Raw genomic sequence first — 18,892 nt, forward strand, 5'->3', positions numbered from 1 at the left:
AGAGGGGGCCCTCCGAGACCTGGTTCGCGTCGGGCACTGGCCGCGCCGGGCTCAGCACGCAAGGTTACTCCAACCGCTGGCCCGGAGCGCACCAGCCTCAAGACTGGGCTCACCCAACGCGGCCCGGGGAGTGGCGGGGGCGCGCGGTGCTCGGCGCCCTTTACTCCAATTGGCCGGGATGAGGCTCAGGGGCGGGCAGGCAGGCAGGGGAGGAGGCAGGGATTCGCTGCGCCCGTCCAGGGGCGGAGCTAGGGGCGGGGCCAGGCACCTCCTCGGCTTCCCGCAGGGCCCGCTCCTCCCCAGGGTTCCTGCGCCTCCCTGGAGCTGGGTGGGCAGAGGTGTACCCCCCAGGCTCCCCAGCAACCCGCGACACCGGCCGCCGGGGAGAGCGGGCCTGCGACGTGACCTCCGCCCCGAGGCGCCTCCCGCTGCCCGCTCGGCGGCCGCGCTCCCCGCCCCGGTCTCGGAGTCCGGGAAGCGGGTCGGCAGACCTGCCGAGTGGGAGCCGCGCGGCGTCCGAGGAGCCAGCCGCGACCGGTGAGGGGCCGGGGGCCGGGAGGGCGAGGGTGGCGGGGACGGCGGTCCCCTACAGTTGCCGGCTTCTCCCCTCCGCCGCCACTCGAGTCTGCCCGGGCCGAAGCGCCCCTCGGCAACGCGTGACGTTCAGGCGCGGCGGAGCGGCGATTGGTCCGCGCCCCGCCGCGTGCGGCCCGCTCCGCCCAGGCCAGCCTTCAGCGCGTCCTCGCCGCCCTGCCCCGGTGACCTTCGCGTTGGAGGCCCCACGTCGGCGGCCCCGCGGGGCCTCGCCGGATTAAAGGGGCAGTGACGCCGCCATTAAAGGCGCAGTGACGCCGCCGGGCGCAGAACTCTCCTCCCCCCCTCCCTCCGCGTGCAGAACGCCGGGGCGGGGCGGGGGCTGGGACAGGCCCCGCGGTGGGAAGGCTCCCGGCCATCTACCCAGCAACTCCCGGCGCGCCGACTGGGGCGCCCCGATAGGCTGCGGGGGCCCACGGAGGCGACCTGTTCAGGTGCCACGTTCCTCATTCCGTGAACAGTCGTTCCAACTCCCATTAAGTACCAAGCACCGAGGCTGAAGGCGAAGCCGACCTCTCTGCTTTACTCGGGAGCCCCGGGTGCGCGGCCGCGCGGGCCACGCTACTCCAACCACGTGGGGAAGGCGGGGTGTGCGGCCAGAGCCTCCGCGGGGCAGAGGTCCGCGTGTTAGGGCCTCTCCAGAGAAAGGCAGTCCAAGGAAACCAGGCCCTCAACTCGAGTCAGCTGCAGTTCTCAAACTTAGACACTTTTCCTCCCCGAGGAAACTGTTTTCCCAGGCAGGAGGGTGACACCCTGAGTTCTCTGTTCAAGGTCACACAATTAGTAATGGAAAAACAGGAGTTAGGACATGTGCCTCTCCGGTTCCTTTAAACAGTTTGCATTCCCAACTCCATAGTATTTAGGGTGATGGAGAATAGGATAACTATAGAAAAAAGCTGGCTCCTCCAGAAACCTAACATTTGTGAGAACTGAATCCCAGCCACAGACTGAAGAAAAATTTTATCAGGACGGACTGCTTTTTTCGAAAGCAAAAGAAAGATGATACAAAAAGAAAAAGGGAGGCTGACCTTAAAGGTCATGGTCATAGTATTAGGCAACGATGCTTTTATTAGGCAACGGAAGGGCACAATTTTTAAAAGGGAAAATAGCAAGGGGCTACAAGAAAGAACTAGTTTTATAGGGTTTAGCTGAGCTGGGTCATCACTGGTGGGCTCCTTTAGGGTGGGGCAGGAAGGCTGTAGGGGAACAGTTGTAGATAAAGGAAGTTCCCTGGGGGCCATCGTTCTCCTTTCTCTCTGGTGTCTGTTTTCCATATCCTTCAATCTTATAGAAGATTATATTGCCTAGTGGTGTTGTAGCTGTCTTAGTTTGTGTGCAGTTCACCCGGATGCTCACAACAAAATGGCCCAAGAACATATTTCTCAGGACTTACTCCTGTCAGGAAGCCATCTGTTCATTTTTAAAAAAGCATTGAGTGCCAGATGTGTACACCTTGATAGACCCAGTGAGTATGTTGAAGACCTAACAGTCTTCCTGATCCCGGTTCTGGGATTCCTTGGCCACTCTGGGCCCATGTCAGAGGGATAGGATAAACTACAGTGTACGCTCTCTCAGACCTGCCTACATACCCACCTTCTTCACACTTCCAAGTTGTCAACAAAATCTTTGTAAAACCAGAACTTCTGAAAGAATGTCTTTGGCTCATTATCAGACATGGGTACTTGGGTGGAAGGGAGCTGTCATTCTTCTTTCCACCAGCTCTTAAGCATATCTCCAAATGGAAGGAATGTTTTCTCTGGAAGCCTTGGGCCTTGCTGCTGTTGGAGGAGAAAAAAGGAAGGCGGAGGGTCATTCTGTTGCCTGAATTCCACTCGCCATCCTCACCTCCCAGAATAGGGCTGGAATATTTCCAAGGTAGATGGGAATCACTGCCCTGTTACTTTGGCTAATTCAGAATAGAGCTGAGTGGTGGGGTTGGAGAATAAGAGGGTCACCTTTTCTATGGCTAGTTACTGAGAAGAGGCCTGAATGAAGCAGGCAAGGATTTTCTCAGTGGCAGGACCTGCACCTCCTGGAAGGGCCCCAAATCAGGCTCCTCAGGCTGAAATAAGCCTTTGCACTACCACCACCCAGAGTAAGGAGTGGATAATTTACTTCTGATTTCCAGATAGTCTAGGGATGTCACAGAAACCTGGAAATGGCATCTCTCAGCTTCCTAAGGGAGTTAGATCCAGCAGAAGGCACCTCTTCTGGATGCAGCTCCCTCTTTCTGTCTTCCCACACACCAGGTCCTGTCCCCTTTTGAACACTGTTCCATTTCCTAGACCAGGGTTCTAAGGTAAATGCTGTGCACATAGACCAAACCCCAGGGCCAGCATCCTACCCCCTACTCCCCTGTCCACCATACTTCCCACTGAACCACACAGTCAGGTATGTTGCCACTGCTCAGTGAGCAGTTACAGGTCAGCTGGGTCCTCTAAGATCCGGTGGCGGCTGCTTCAGGGAAAGTGACAGACCTCTCGTGTCTTCAAACCTACGTGCTTCTGCTGGATGACTCTGGGACAGGCCCATAAGGGAACCCCAGGTCAGAGGAGGGTAATGGGTAATGACTACCTCAAAGACTACTGGCAGGATGAAAAGGGGTCACATCCACAAATATGTAGCAGTGGGAGAATGTTTTGAGTGGTCACAACCAGTTCTACATGAGCATTACAGACATCCACTTCCCAAAAGAGCAGGTGGATTTCTTTGGAGTGGGTGGCCAGTTGCTAGAGCCTTGGAAAAGGCTCCTGTGTGGTTTTGGTGGCATGAAGTCAGGTGGACACAACCTTCCAATCAGAGCACTCCAGAGACCTTGAGGTGGGCTACCTTTGGTAAGATGTTACAGGATTTGGAAAGGTCATATAGACAAGTGCTATCCAATAGAAATGAAAAATAAGTTGTATTTGTAATTTAAATTTTTTTAAAAATAGGTGAAATTTTAATAGTATACTTTATTTAACATATATAAAATATAAAAATATTTTCCACGTGATCAACATTAAGCATTATTAATGAGATATTTTGTAGTATTTTTTCTTACTGTCTTTGAAATGAGGAGTTCATCTAACCCATTCAGCCCATCCCCCTTTGGACTCAGTTTCAAGTGCTCAGGGGCCACGTGTAGCTCTTGGCTGCTGGAATAGATGGTACAGTTCTCAAGAGTTCCCTCAGTTTCACTTCTTGCATCTTCTCTGGCAGTGTGACTGGCAGGTCTACGTCAAGCAAAATCTTACATATGGAGTCTGGCCTCACTGTAATAAGTCACTAAACTACTACTGGAAGGGTTTGGAGAGGGGATCCCCGAGACCTGGTTTGCGCCAGTCACTGGCCACTCTGGCCACAGCACACAATGAGTTTTGCGAACTTTGTAATGGATAGAGATGGCAAGATGATCATTTGCTTCTTGTCAATTGTAACTTTCTGGGTCTCTGTTCCCACCCAAGAAGTGCTGGTGTTGCAAAACAGAGTACCAGGAAAGAGGATTCTTTTTGTTCTGACTGAAGGACATGGCTCAGAGGAAAAGAATTGTTAATTAATGTCCTAATTGCTGATTAATTCTTCTTTTTTTTTTTTTTTTTGGCAGGGGGTGCCAGGGATTGAACTCAGGGGCATTTGACCACTGAGCCATATCCCCAGCCCTATTTTGTATTTTATTTAGAGACATGGTCTTACTGAGTTGCTTAGCACCTCACTTTTGCTGAGGCTGGCTTTGAACTTGCTGTCCTCCTGTCTCAGTCTCCCAAGCTGCCGGGATTATAGGCATGCGCCACCACGACGGGCCTAAATGGAGGATTAATTCTAATGCCCTTGAAATGTAATTTCTGATCAATTAGTTAGGGCACGAAATACCTGTCTATTAAGACAAAAATAAATAAATGATATATGAAACTTAGAAGTTTATCTTAAATCTACCATGAATGTTAATTTTTCTATTAGCTTATTTTACTTCTTAGTACCTATTTTTATTAGTTATATGTGGAGAATTTAAAAGTATTAAATGCATGAAACACTGAAATATTGTCAGTATTCAACAGTTAGGAATTCACAGACCACAGTCACCCCCTTGCCTTTTCCCAAGCTTCCCTGTACTTCATCTTTTTTCCAAAGTAAAAGAATTTAGCAGCATAGCAACTTTAAAACTTACGCGTACCCAGGGGGTCATAGTGAGAGTGGTCTACTGCTTGTTCTTTTTGGACACAATGGTACTTTATATTTTTCTTCCAGGTTTCTGCCCCATGCACAGGTCCCTTTGTTTCTGTGATGAGCACCACAATGGGGTGAGGTTTGGAAGAGAGACCTGAAGGCCCACTCTGGTACCGGAGCACCAAACCTGCACTCTACAGTGGAACCTCTCATATCCCATGTCAGTGACAAGAGGAAACGGTATTTTTGTTTAGCCACTGTTTAGGTGTGTGTTTGTGTTGGTGCATTTGTCTTTTGTTGGACATGTGTCCTGGAAGCAGTGGCCTCAGAGAGTGTGGGCTCCAAAACTATGGGCTGGGAGTGCCATGCCTCCTGGAGACCCCCAGGGAGGCAGGCCACTCACCAGGCCATGGGCATTGCCCTTTTGGCATTTGGGTCCAGCCACTGGGTCTCTAGGAATTTCACTCCCATGCAGGCAAGCATTCTTTTGAACTGATGTTCAGTGAATCAGCAGCCTGGTTGACTGGGTGAAACCTGGGTGACTAGTTGGTAAAACCTGAGTGACTGAGTTAAACCTGGGTGACTGGGTTGAAAGGTTCCCTGGAGGATCCTTTCATTCTGCTCATTGGTCTGCAGTGGTGCTCAAACCCTGCTTTTAGATTTTGTTTGAAAATCGTTATTTTTTTACTAAGATGGCTTGGATTTCTTGACCAAAACCAAAACAAAAATAAAACATGGAGTGGTGTCACAGATGAAACAGGAATGGAAATTGGTCACTGAGTGGTTCAAGATTCATTCTTCCTAGTTTTTTATATTTGAAAATATCCATTAAAAATATCTTCCCTAGGCCAGGTGCGGTGGTACACGCCTGTAATTATAGCAGCTTGGGAGGCTGAGGCAGGAGGATCACAGGTTCAAAGCCAGCCTCAGCAATTTAGCAGGCCCTAAGCAACTTAGAGATATGCTGTCTCAAAAAATAAAAAAGGTTGGGGGATGTGGCTCAGTAGTTAAGCACCCTGGGCTCAGTTCCTGGTACCAAAAAAAAAAAGCTAAACTAAGGGTTATACATAATCTTCAATGTCCCCACTCACTGGGCTGGTGATAGACTCATGGACCAGATCAGGAGGTAAAGCCACATTTACATTCTTAGCTGGAGGGTTTGTGAAGTTGTGTGCATTAAAAAAAAAAACGGCTGATCCTGCTTAGAGAGATGCCAGAGAACCTGTTAGGAATACTGTTGGAGATTTCTCACTCTGCATGTTCTCAGATCCCTAGGGTTGCAGCAGTAAGGAAAGTGTGCAGAGTGTTGACAAACTTGTATAGCTGAGAATTAGAAAGAGGTCCCGTTCTTTCCCCCAGCCTTGCCTGAAAATGTGGAATGCACTTCTTGGATAACACCACTAACTTGTAATAACTGTTTTGTGAATTTTCCATTCTTCCTTTTTGCCTCTCTCCTGGATCCTGACTTGCTTTCTCAACTGGGCATGTACTAAGTAGTTGTTTATAGGTGATGTCCAAAGCTAAGGAACAATTTTGGGGGGTTTCTCAGATACCTTCGCTTGCCCAGGTTGAGCCCCTTCCATAACATCAGATGTGTGCCCTTTGCCAGGCTATTGCTGCTTCTGTGGCATGCCCTTGTGCTTTAGTATGTGGCCTCTTTGTACTTCCAGGCTTGGGTGGTTCACTGTCCATGCTCAGGAAGTGGTGGCGGAGGACTCCTTGGTATGGTCTGGCCTGGGTTCTCAATACTCCACCCCTCCTTGTCATTGCCTAATGCTTCCCTAGGCCGGACACCCGGCCTGCCAGTGAACAGGCCAGGCATTCCCATTTCTTCCCTCTCCAGAAGTGTTGAGGGTGCCGGGTTTCTGCACTGAACTAAACTCCCCTTTGAATCCACACCTTTCTGCTCTCCAGGACAGATGTGATCCATCCCTCCTCCCTTCCAGGTAGTACAAGAACACTCCCTTCATATTGATGGGATCCCCAGGATAAGACAACCTGTCACAGGAAGCGTTCACGTTAACCTCTCCCTTCCGACAGCGGGGTTTGGCAGCTCTGCTGGACTCACATGACTTTCTCCCCGCAGAGTTTAGCAGCAGGGTGAAGCTGGCCTCAACTTGCCCGTGGAATAGAAGCAGCGCCTACAGGTGACAGAAAGACCTCTAGAAGACACAGTTTTGAGGCCTCCCCCTCTTCCCTCTTAGGAAAACCAAAACTTACCTTTGGAGCAAGGAGCACATTTCCCTGCAGGCCGCCCCTCACCATGTTGGCGGCTTCAGGCAATGTGGCAGTGGGCAGACCCTACGCATGCAGCGAGTGTGGAAAGAGCTTCCGCTACAGCACAGTGCTGCTGCGGCATGAGCGTGCCCATGGTGGTGATACCTGTTTCCGCTGCCTGGAGTGTGGCGAGCGCTGCGCACAGGCTGCCGACCTGCGTGCTCATAGGCGGACCCACGCAGGCCAGACGCTCTACATTTGCAGCGAGTGTGGCCAGAGCTTCCGCCATAGCGGCCGACTCGACCTGCACCTGGGTGCCCACCGTAGGCGCAGCCGCGCCTACCCATGCCGCCTGTGCGGTGGCCACTTCCCTCACCTACCTGCGCTGTTGCTGCATCGCAGCCGCAGACACCCGCCCGAACAGCCTTGCCGCTGCCCACTGTGTGCACGTGCTTTCCGGCAGAGCGCGCTGCGTTTCCACCAGGCGCGGGCGCACCCAGCAGGCAACCCGGCTGTCCCCACCCCTGGCTCGCCCCACCGCTGTACACAGTGCCCTCGGGCCTTCCGCAGCAGTGCAGGGCTGCGCAGTCATGCACGCGTCCACACTGTTCCCAGCCCTGGAGCCCACATGCCCCCACAACCCCGTCCTACAGACGTGCACCAGTGCACTGTATGTGGCAAGACTTTCGGCAAGAGTTCCACACTAACGCGCCACCTCCAGACGCACTCAGGTGAGAAGCCTTTCAAGTGCCCAGAGTGTGGCAAAGGCTTCCTGGAGAGTGCCACGTTAGTGCGCCACCAGCGTACACACACGGGCGAGAAGCCCTATGCTTGCAGTGACTGTGGACGCTGCTTCAGCGAGAGTTCCACGCTCCTACGCCACCGGCGCAGCCACCGTGGCGAGCGGCCACACGCGTGCACCACTTGTGGTAAAGGCTTTGGGCAGCGATATGACCTGGTGGTACATCAGCGCATCCACACCGGGGAGAGGCCCTTCCCATGTCCCGAGTGTGGCCGCGGCTTCAGCGATCGTTCAGACCTCACCAAACACCGCCGTACGCACACTGGGGAAAAGCCATATGGCTGCGAGCTGTGTGGCAAGCGATTCACGTGCGTGTCCAACCTCAACGTGCACCTGCGCAATCACGCAGGCCATAAGCCACACACGTGCCCTGAGTGTGGCAAGGCTTTCAGCGTCGCCTCCAAGCTTGCACTGCACCGAAAGACACACCTGGGCGAGCGGCCAGCGAAATGTGCTGAGTGTGGCAAATGCTTTAGCCACAGCCGGTCACTGTCACAGCATCAGCGGGCCCATACACGTGCCCGTGCTGCTGTCCGTGAGGCTGCAGGAGGCACGGACCTGGTCCTTATGGGGCCAACTGGACAGGGAAAGCCAGGGGTCTTATGTCCCCGATGAGGATGACTTGCTGGGAGGCTTCTTGAAGGGGCCTGGGCTAGCACCCCTACAGTGCCAAGGGACAAAAGAGGACTCACAGGTTTGGCCTTTTGCACTTCTGTTGGTGCCCTTTGTTTACCAGGATTGCCTTACCTCTGCACTGACTTCCCCAGAGGCTCTTTCCCCATCCTCAGTCCTTGAATCGCCCAACCTCTCCAGGTATGGGGGAGGGCATCAGGACAGCCCTCTCGCAGTGTGCAAGGGGTCCCAGAGCTGTGTCCTGTTGCTGGCCTGTGTTCTGGTATTTTTCCTGTTTTCCCTCCTGTGTGCTGTCTTCTCCCCTCTCCTTACGCCAGTGTGCATTTCCTCGGCCTCTTTCCCCAATACATTTGCTGCTGTGCCTCTCTAGGTACTAAAGTCACAGATTTGGCTAGTTGCATCTTGCCAGCTCTGTGGTCTTCTTGCCAGTTAGTTGTACCTGTTAAACTGCTTTCTCCCTCTGCTTGAAAGATGGAGATGGGAGCCCAATTCATTGAACAGCATCTCCATGCCAGGAGCTGCTTGCTCCCTGGGAATGGTAGCCCACCCAGATGAGACCAGGCAGGACCCTCAGCATGACTATCTTCTGTCCCCAGAGCAAATTCGGGTTCCTATTAGGACAATGTTTTCTGGCCAGGTGAGGGACATTTTGCCCTGGCATGTGGGATAAGACCATGTGGGTTCACAAAGCCAAGTACTGCCAAGTGGAGTATCAGAATATTATTTCCAAATCAAACTTGGAACCATGGGGTAACAGGTTCACAGGTGGAAGCAGGACGGAGACTCCTGGAATTGTGACTTTTTGCTTACGGCTGGTGAAATAAAAGAGTTGTTTGGGTTTTGGATGCCAAGAATCTCTTTGTCAAATCTGAGGTTGCTGTCTTCACAGACTTTGGGAGTATCCAAGAGCCAGGTCCTTCTATAGTTCCAAGGTCTCACCCCTTTCCAAGGACCTAGATGACGTGCCTCATCCTGGTCTAGCTTAGCCCACCACTCTGTGGGGACCCTCTCTCCATACTGTTACAGCCTCTCTCTTCAAGGATGAGAGTAGGTTTATACTCCCCAGGAAAGACTACCAAAGTGCCTAGTGAATCTGGAAATCAGGGTGAGGGCAGGTGAGAGCCTGCAGAGAGAGAGAGGGGCCTGTACCTGTCCTGCATGCTGGCACACTCTCACATCCAGCTCTCAAAGAAATCCAGCATTCCTACATCTCAGGTACTAAAACGTGCTCTGCCCAAAGTGCTCATGTAAAATACTTCCTTCAGGAAGACTAAAGTAGCCTGGCTCTTCAGGGCCCGTGCCTCCACCTGCACTCCCTGTGGCCTAGTTTCTGGGACCAGATATCTGCAGTTATCCTCCGGGCTTTTAGTCCTGTGCAGTCCCTGGGGACTGGCTCCCTGAAGCCAGCTGAGGGGGAAAGGTCACTGCTGAGGGAGCACCAGAGCCTTCAGCGGACCCCAGAGGTTCGGGAGCAGAGCCGCTGCAACAGGGCTCCAGCGGGCCGGGTGGTTCCTGTGGGGCTGGGCGCAGAGCTGGGTGACTTTTGCTGCAGTGAGCAGCCACGCTGTCTGGCCTCTCAAAGCGCTTGCCACAGAACTCGCAGGGGAAGCGCCAAGCTGCCGCTGTCTCTGCATGCTTGCGCCGGTGCCAGTTCAGGGAGGCCTTCTGGCGACAGGTGAACCCACAGATCTCACACCTGCAGCCAGGGACAGAGGAGGGAAGGGGTAAGCCTTGACTTCAGTCTGCCTTGACTCCCCCAGGGCTTCCTGCTGGGCCCCGCCTGGGACCCTCAGCACTCAGGCACTCACTGCAGGGGCTTCTCTCCGGTGTGGATGCGTCTGTGAATGACGAGGTTGCTGCTGGTGCGGAAAGACCGGGCGCAGAACTCACAGATATAGTCCCGAGTGTCTGTGGGCACACGAGGCACACTCCAGTGTCTGTCCCCAAGCCCACGGCCCCTCCGTGGCCCACCCTGCCCATTATCCCCCACAGAATGCAGCAGTCCTAGGGGTCAGTCCTGGTTTTGTTCTAAGGAGGTGCCCAAATCATGGAGCCTGTCTGGACTTCCTTTACATGGAGAGGTGGGACGACTGAGTGGGGAGGGGCACAGAATGGAACATCCAGCTGGAAGGCTCCATCACTGTCACACCCCTCTCCACCCAAACCCTGATCTCCCTGTGGAGTTGCAGCGACCTCATCATGGGCCCTGGAGCTGGTCTTTGCCAGAGGAATGGAGAGTTGTGTCCCTGTGGACAGGAACACCAGGCAGTAGCCACAGGATACCTGGAGTCAGGGGCAGGAAGCAGGACTATAGTCCAAGCCCCAAGGATACTTTCTGGCATCTGGAATCATCTCCCCATGCAGGCCTGCAGACCACAGGTCCAGCCCTGCTCAGGGCCCTGCGGAACACCTAGACTGCTGGCAATGACTGTCCTCTCCTTCCAGTCTGCTCCCTGCTAGTTCCAGCCACACCTGCTTGTTGCCCATGGTTACTGCATCTCCAGCAGCTCACAGGGACTGCTGTGGTTCTCCCACAGCCTCAGGCCTGCAGGGAAAGCGCTGGGCCTGCTTCTCCTGGTACCCACAGACCTCTTCCCTCTATCCTCTATAGACCTGCAGACTCCTCCCTTGTCACTCCCATCCATCCACACAGCTCTGACTCCAGGCCCTCTTTCCAGAGTCACTGTCCTCACCACCTGTCTTCCTCAGGTCACACTCCAGCACTGTGCAGCCTCAGAACTCACAACTTCAAGCATCCTGGCTACAGCCAGGGCCTCCTACCATGTGCTGCTATGATAATCTCCTGACATCCAGGCCTCTGGTCCATTGGCCCCACTACCTTGTCAACGTCCCTCTCCCCTCAGCTCTGTTTTCATGGCCATCTTAGGTGTCCTTCACTGATACCACCAATCTGCCCACTCCTCACTCCCACCCAACACAGGACAGACAAACTGGACCTACTCTAGGCCTGTACATGTGTAGGGGCATTGTCCTTCCTGTAGCCTCTTCATCTACAGCTGCAGCTTCAGGGGCTCACCATCCATCTGCAGTCTCCTGGCCTGTCCACTCTCCCACTCTCTAGAATCCAGAGGACACTCTGCCCATCTACTCGCCTCCAACACCTGGGCTCTCCATACTTGCTCAGCACTGCTCCTGTTTTCCAAGCCACCAAGAAGGAAGAAACCAGCAGAGTGGACCCCACCCTCTGCCCACCGGGCCATCAGCTGACCTGCATGCCAACCCTTGGCCACAGCCCTCAAGGCCCGTCTCACTCAAGGGCCCACTGGCAGGTGTCAACAAGGCCTGCTCTGTGGGCTTACTCCCACCTCTGCCCTGAGCCCACAGGCCCATAGGTCTAGATCCTCTCCCCATGTTTGCAGCAAACCCCAAGCTCTCCAGATGATTGCGCTGCTCCCACAGCTGCCTCAACCCATGGCCTGACGCCCAGCTCAACCCCTCCTGCCAGAACACTTTCCTGCGGTCAAGGACAGCTTCCCACAGCCACAGCTGGGAACCCTCCTCCCTGGAGCACTCGCTGTCCCCCAACCCTCAGATCCTACCTTTGCTTTCCCCTGCGCCCACCTGGCAGGCCCAGGACAGGTGTGCCACACTCAGGCCCACTCTCCCCACGTCTCTGTGGGACCCTCCTCCACCTCTTCCAAGGCCACCCATAAGACAGGGTTCCAGGTGCACCATGCTCAGGACCCCTCTCCCACCTCTCTGTGGGGACCCTCCTTGGGGGCTCCCAACACTCAAGACAGATTGGCCTGATGTGTCTGCTGTGACTTCGCATCTCCTGGGCTGTACTTTCCTTCACAGGACACTTCTCCCTTAAAGTGGGGAAACCTTCTGCCTGTTGCTCTTCTGGTGTCCTCCGAGCCACCCCTGACTCCTGCTGCCTGTCCCGCACGAGGAGATTTCATCCTGCCCCAGCAGCCTTCTGGCCATCACGCATACACCAGCCTCAAGCCACTGCTCACCAACTGCCACGGCTGGTCCAGGCCACCATCACCATCTGCCCATCTCCATAGTTGCCTGGCAGCTAAGCACCACGCTCTACGCATCCGTGGTCCTCCTACTTTCCACACAGCATTGTGACCTGGCCTTTGTCTCGTCTCACTGGAGGCAGGAGCCACATTGTCCTGCGGTGGTCTCCAAGGCCACCACTCCTGTGAGCTTCCTCCCTAACCTCCTGGCCTCCTCCCTCCCCGAGAGCACCACAGGTGAGACCAAACGCCTCCCCCATGCTTGGTCCTAGGACTGAGGAGGGTCTCCACACTGTCTTCACTCAGGGCTCGCTCAGGCTTCACTTCCTACTGCAGCAAGCCTCCTCGCTGCCCTAGCATCACTTCTTGTCATTCTTCATCACTAAGTGGGTGCTTGTGGGCTGAGGGCTTCCTGCTGTGCACTGCTGTACCCAGCCCCGGGCACAGTCCAAGCAGACCAGGGCTAAATTCACAGGGATGCAGGGCGACCCTAGAGCCACCCTCAGAGGGAAGAGCAGGTTCACAGAGAGAGAGGGTGTCCCCCGGGGGAGGGGAGGCCCCAGAGGGAGAAGGTGAAGGACACGGGGAGAAGGTGAAAGCGTGGGGCAGGTGAAGATGGAGGCCCAGGGGGAGGTGAAGGACACAAGGGACAGGGACAGGAAAGGACACAGAGAGAAGAGAAGGGACACTGTGGGGGGGGGGGCAGAGACACTCACCACTGTGCAGCTTCACGTGCTCCTTCAGGTGCTTTTTAAAGTTGAAGGACTTCCCACAGGCGGGCTCCGGGCAGCAGAAGGACTTCTGGTGAATGTGCTGGTACTTCTTGTGGTGCTGAGGAGGAAGGGGTGGCAGGGGAGGAGGGCCAGGAGGATGACTGCCTTCCTCAGGGAGACGGACCGAGCTGAGGGGCAGGCAGGCACCTCTGCCACCTCCCGCACCACAGCCCTGTCACGGCCTGGTCACGCCACCTATCCTCGCCTGCACCAGGAGCAGCGCCACATCCATCCCACACCGACCACTCTGCCGTGCCCCACCCACCCTATCCTGACATGGACTCCCACTTGGTCATCTCTTCAGCGCGATGCCCCACAGTGGCCCTGTACAAAGGCCCCACAGTGGCCCTGTGACACTCCTGCCCACCTACCACGGACTCACTGTTGGAGGGGAGAGTGGTCTAGGTGAATGTGGCTGTCCTCTTCCATGTCAGTACTAATGGACAACACACCCTCGACCACCTGACAGCTCAGCCACTGATGCACACTAATGTCATATGAATATGTGGTTCCCTTCTAACCTGCTTAGAAACACACACAACACAGCCTCCCAGTGGAGAGTACTGTTAGGGGTAAGGGGTTCTCTCTGACCCTCCCTCTGGCAGTGCTGGGGACCAAACCCAGGACCTGACATATGCCAGGCAAGCGCTTGCCACAGGGCTACACCCCATGCCCAGGAGATGGGCTCTCAGATCTCCATGCCCCCATCATGAGTACTTCCTGTCATCTAAGCTAATTCCCACCCTAGCTGTCCCTTGCACCACCATCCTGTTTAGCCACAGTTCAACCTCTGGAGCAGCCTCGGCCTCCCACACAGCCAGCTCAGGTGTCTGCCCCTGCCAGGGCTCTGCTCAGCTACTGGCACTCAGGCACCCCCATGACTCCCATGTGGCCTCCTGTAGAGACATTCTCTGGTCCCTCCCACTCACACCACAGTCAGGACCCACTCTGCCATGGGCTCTGGCCAACTGTGGGTCCTGGTCCTCTTCCTCAAACTTCCTGGGCAGAGAGGCTGGGGACAGGACCGCTGCCCAGTCCTTCTAGTCATCACTTCTCGGCCTTTTGGCTAAGATTAAGTGCAGTCCTTCTAGTCTACCCATGCAGGCCAGCAGGGGTGTGGAGACAGCCCCAGCACCACCTCGCTCTAGCAGAGAAGCCTTGGCAATGCTGAACCTCTCAGGGAGCCTTGGTTTCCCTAATTGCAAACTGGCAGTAATATCACCACCTACTCCACAGCAAGTCTGTGAGGATCAAGAACTCACGTCAAGCACCTAGAACTGCACCAGCACCTACCAGTGACTGACGAACAGGCACTGTGTAGTCCTCTGAGGACCCACAAAGCAAGCAGGAGTGGGCAGGAGCTGTGTGCCCGTGGCTTGGTTTTCCACATCTACTGGTTATCTATCTCATTTAAAGGTTAATGTAGGAAATTGCCTGTTCACAACAACCTTCTTCCTCCTGGCTTCCAATTCCCCCTACACCTAGACTTCTTTTATTTTCCTTCTTTTTCCTTCCACTCCCTCCCTTTATTTCTTTTTTGCAGTGCTGGGGATAAAACCTAAGGGCTTGCATGCCCCTGACCACACCCTGAAGTCCTCCTCAGCCCCAGCACACACGGGGCCCCAACTGGGTCCCTCACATTCAGATACTGCCGGTTGGAGAAGATCCTTCCACAGCCAGGGAAATCACAAGACATCAGCTCTCTTTTGGCAGCTTTCCTAGGAAAGGAAAGGGGGAGCAGAATGACTCCCGCCTGCTCTCCTCCACTCCCCTCCTCTTGACCCTGTCCAGAGCACCATTTCCTCCAAGTCCTACCTAATTCTTTTGGGCCCAATCTGTGCAGTGTCCTTATCCCAGTCCGGTGTCAGGGCAGATGAGGACTGGCTTGTAGGGCTAAGGGCAGCAAAGAGGGAGTGGAGGGTCTTGAGGGAGGGCCAGTCATAGGGTACCCTTGCCCTCTCTGTTGGCTGTCATGTTACCTGGCCAGTGGCTCTGTCTGCTGAGCCACTGAAGGGGTCCCACTGAGCTCCAGCTGCACCCCAGCATCTGATGGCAGAGGGTCTCTGGCACCCTCGGTGTGTGTGGATGAGGGTGGAGTAGCAACAGGAACAGGGAGAGCTGCAGGGGCTGGTGCTGTCTCTCCCTCCTTGGGTGTGGGGGTGACAGGGGAAAGGGGTGGTCTGGTGTCATCTGGCTCACTGCTGAAGGGAGACGAAGAGAAGGGCATTACCTTTCTGGGCACTCAGCCAGCCCTGACAACCCTAACCCTAAACTGAAAATCTCAAACTTGGAATAACCCTGTTCCTCCCCAGGGTCTCCATTCATACCTGCCTTCAGCCCACAGTCTCCCCTGGAGCCCATCTTCCAGTTCCTCTGCCTTTGCCAAGGCTCACCTGCCCTCCCCAGCAGCAAGCCCACCCCTCGAGTCTGCACCTTGTGCCTCTTGTGCTCCACCCAGCACCTCCCTCCATCCCAACTTGCTCATCTGGGGAGGAGCTGTAGGTCCATGGGCTGGCATCGCTGAGCATCTCCTCTTCATCCTCCTCACTGTCTTCCTCTTCCTCTCCTGAGGGCACGAAGGCCTCCGGTGGGGGTCCTGCCCCCCTGCAGGCCAAGGAAAGCAAGCCTGAGGTCCTGCTCCCACACACCACCATCTGTGCAGGCCCATCCTGTCCCTCCTCCCTCCCATCCTCACCTGGGCACCCTGGCTTCTTGAGTCCTCTCATGCGCAGACTCCAAACCTGTTGACACAGGCAGGGTCAAAGGAGGGAACACAGGGCTCAAGGAATGAGGACAGATGTGGGGAGGCCCTCTAGGAAGGGGGCAGGGCCAAGAGCCTACTGGAGTGGGAAGATGTATTTTGGTTCAGAAGTTCTATTCACATGGACCAAAAATAAACAAACAAATAAATAAATGAAGCAAGCAAGCAAGCCAGAAGCACACAGTGAGAACCTTCTTTCCAGTACTGTCCCCTAGTCACCTGGCTCTCCCCAAGGCAGCCAGTTTCCTATGTGTCCTTCCAGAGACATTTTATACAATTACATACAGATAGATAGATTTTGTTTTATTTATTTATTTACAGTACTGGTGATTGAATCCAGTGGCCCTCAACCACTGAACTATATCCTCAGCCCTTAGCTTCAATTTCTTTTGAGATAAGATCTCACTAAGTTGCCAATGTTGGCCTTGAACTTGGCATCTTCCTGCCTCAGCCTCCCCAGTCACTGGGATTACAGGTGTGCACCACTGTGCCTGCCCTTTTTACCCTTATTTTTTTTATTTTCCACTAATGACAATACACCATATCTAACAATGTATGTGAGGACTATTTCCTTGTTGCCATAAAAGGATTGTTTTTAGAAACAAGGTTCTGAGCCAAACGTGGCAGTGCCCACCAGTAGTACCAACTGCTGGGAAGGGTAAGGCAGGAGGGTTGCAAGTTCAAGGCCAGTTCTGGGAATGTAGCTTAGCCACCATCTGTGGAGGCCTATCCTATCCCAGAGGACCTCTGGATTCAATCCCCACTACTAAAAGAAAAAATAAAGGAAGGAAAGAAGAAAAGAAACAAGATTGTCCCAGAGACCTGAAAGCCTTTTTCCTTCATATTTTCCACAACTCTTTTTTTTTTTTTTTCTTTCTATGGTACTGGGGATGGCATCTAGGATCTCACCCATTCCACAGCCTCTTTCCCCTGGCCTACCTGCAGGCTCCTGCCCACTCCTGGCCTCGGGGCTCCAGCTCCTTGGGCTAGTCCGTGGAAGAGAGGTCTGCTTGGGCACCTCTGGAGGTGTAGGGCTCAAGGAAGGTTCCCAGGAGAAGGTGTGGCCGGCTGAGCACTCCCACACCAGCCCCCCATCTTGGCCCCCAGGTCCCCGAAGACCAGGCACTAAGCTGCATTCCCGACTGTGGACATGGGACAAGAGCACCAGATACTGCAGACCCTTGGGGGGCAAAGGCTCTGGACCTGGAGGGGTTGGGGGAGCAGTCATGTTGGGCTAGGAGGCCCCTCCTCTCACCCAGAAAACCACATTTAGACAATGCTGTCCCCAGAAGCCCCAGTGCAGTTTTTCATCCTTCAGAGCGCAGACCCGAGGCCCTGAGACATTGCTCCCCTTCCCAGAGGTGCCCAAAAGACTAACTCCCCAACTCCATCCCCTTTCCCACTTCATTCAGGGCTTCCAGCCAACTATCTCTGGGTACCATTGTCTTCTGGGTACCACCAATCCCTTTGCTCCTGTACCCTCTGGCTCCTCCTCTGCCATCCTCTACCTACCTGCACAGAGGACACAGCCAGAAGTGTACCTGCCGAGGGAGAAGCTGCAGGTCAGATCAGAGCCCGGGTGACCATCACCCTCAGCTCTGGGCCACACACTTAAGGGGCCAGGCCTAATGACCCCTCTTCGCTGGGGCCACGGAGGTTGGAATGACCCTGGGAGGCCACAAATCACTCAGGTCATCCTGCTAAAGTGAGAAACCTGAAGGTGGAAAGGAGCAGTTGCTGCACCTGACCCCCGAGGGGACAAGAGGCTTGCTGCCTGAGGCCCGCCCCGACCCCTCCCGACACCCCCACCCCCAGCCCCCGCGTCCCTGACCGGTCCAGCAGGAACTTGGCGAGCTGTGAGTGCAGGGAGAAGCCCAGCCGCTCCTTGAGGAGGCACCATTGCTCCATGTGGCCGCCCAGGCGGATGCGGCACTTGCTGCGGCGCGCGTCCAGCTGCCTCCGCTTCTCCCGCCGCAGGCAGGACGCGTCCGCTGCTGGGGAAGCCATGGGTCCCGGGCCTGGAGGGGAAGGGGATGCTCCTTGCCGGCGGGTCCTGGGGGCAGAGCCCCCTGCTCCACCACCCTCTGGCTCATCTGTCCTCATCGGGGCCTCGGGCAGAACTCAACTATTTCAACAGCAGCAGCCGCCACTGGAGCCGAACCGCCCTGCACAAGAGGGTGTGCGCGCGGGGCGCTGTGGGGGGTGCCGCTGGGTGCAGGTCAGGGCCAGGATGAAAGTCAGGACAATGGCCCGTGCCCTCCGGCCCACTCAGGTGTCAAACGCCAGCTGCGGGAAGGGGCGGGAGACTTGAAGGGGAGACTTCAGCTGAGGCGGGGGCGCGGGCACTTCACCGGCCTTGCTGCTTTCCGGGGGGCAGAGATGGTGTTCTGGCGTGCAACTGGGCGCTCTTCTCGGCCAGGTCGGGGGGTGGGCCGCACGGTGCCCCCACCCCGCCTCGGGCCGCCGCACTCGACGCTCACGGAGCGAGGGGCTGGCCAACCCCGCTGGCAGCTCCAGGCGGCCAGGGCCCCGCCGCTGCCCTCCCGCACGGGTCTTACCTGTGCGCCCCCACCCGCCCTCACGACTGCGCCTGCGCCCTGGCCTCGCGCGCAGGCCGGGAGCGAGGCGGGAACACCGGGGCCCACCTCGCGCGCGCCCCGCCGTTTCTCTTTTAAGAAACCGTCCCCTCCGCGTCGGCTTCGCCCGGAACTGCGGCCGGTCCCGGGAGGGGCCGGGGTGCGGGAGGGAGGCCGCGATGCGCCTGCGCACTGGGCGCCTGCGCGCCCCCTGCCGGCAGCGGTGATCCTACGCGAGCAGCGCACTGTGTGTGGTGAGCTGCTTGGGTGGCGAGTGGCTGCTTGGGACCGCCAGAGGCTTAGGGGAACGAGGGATGGCCAGGATCAAGCCCTCCTGTGCACAGACCCTGGCCCTCCGGTCAGGACAGACACGTGGCCTCTCTAGCCTCTTTGCCTTCTTAGCA

At 55.6% G+C, this 18,892-nt stretch overlaps 2 protein-coding genes across 11 annotated transcripts; one reads left to right on the forward strand and one right to left on the reverse strand.

The window, feature by feature from the left end:
• Positions 1-267: 267 nt before the first annotated feature.
• Positions 268-9,237, forward strand: LOC114095366 (zinc finger protein 672). 7 transcript variants are annotated; one of them, XM_027938554.3, is made up of 3 exons: positions 268-537; positions 4,822-5,005; positions 6,687-9,237. In XM_027938554.3, exon 3 carries the CDS (start codon positions 7,004-7,006, stop codon positions 8,372-8,374), a length of 1,371 nt encoding a protein of 456 aa, XP_027794355.2. In that variant the 5' UTR covers positions 268-537; positions 4,822-5,005; positions 6,687-7,003; the 3' UTR covers positions 8,375-9,237. The 7 variants fall into 7 exon arrangements, with proteins under 7 accessions (XP_027794355.2, XP_027794358.2, XP_027794356.2 ...); XM_027938557.3 differs by having other exon boundaries at positions 6,827-9,237; XM_027938555.3 differs by having other exon boundaries at positions 4,822-4,980.
• Positions 9,098-18,630, reverse strand: LOC114095364 (zinc finger protein 692). 4 transcript variants are annotated; one of them, XM_027938552.2, is made up of 12 exons: positions 18,558-18,630; positions 17,744-17,930; positions 17,425-17,453; positions 16,852-17,115; positions 15,847-15,892; positions 15,633-15,755; positions 15,131-15,352; positions 14,967-15,044; positions 14,791-14,869; positions 13,095-13,209; positions 10,201-10,300; positions 9,098-10,088 (listed from the first exon to the last, which is right to left on the reverse strand). In XM_027938552.2, the coding sequence occupies exons 2-12, from the start codon at positions 17,917-17,919 to the stop codon at positions 9,758-9,760; spliced, it is 1,563 nt and encodes a 520-aa protein (XP_027794353.2). In that variant the 5' UTR covers positions 17,920-17,930; positions 18,558-18,630; the 3' UTR covers positions 9,098-9,757. The 4 variants fall into 4 exon arrangements, with proteins under 4 accessions (XP_027794353.2, XP_027794352.2, XP_027794351.2 ...); XM_027938551.3 differs by lacking the exon at positions 18,558-18,630 and adding an exon at positions 18,039-18,482; XM_027938550.3 differs by lacking the exon at positions 18,558-18,630 and having other exon boundaries at positions 15,131-15,349; positions 17,744-18,485.
• Positions 18,631-18,892: the final 262 nt, after the last annotated feature.

This window comes from Marmota flaviventris, chromosome 5 (genome assembly GCF_047511675.1).
Source record: "Marmota flaviventris isolate mMarFla1 chromosome 5, mMarFla1.hap1, whole genome shotgun sequence".
NCBI classification, from domain to species: Eukaryota; Metazoa; Chordata; class Mammalia; order Rodentia; family Sciuridae; genus Marmota; species Marmota flaviventris.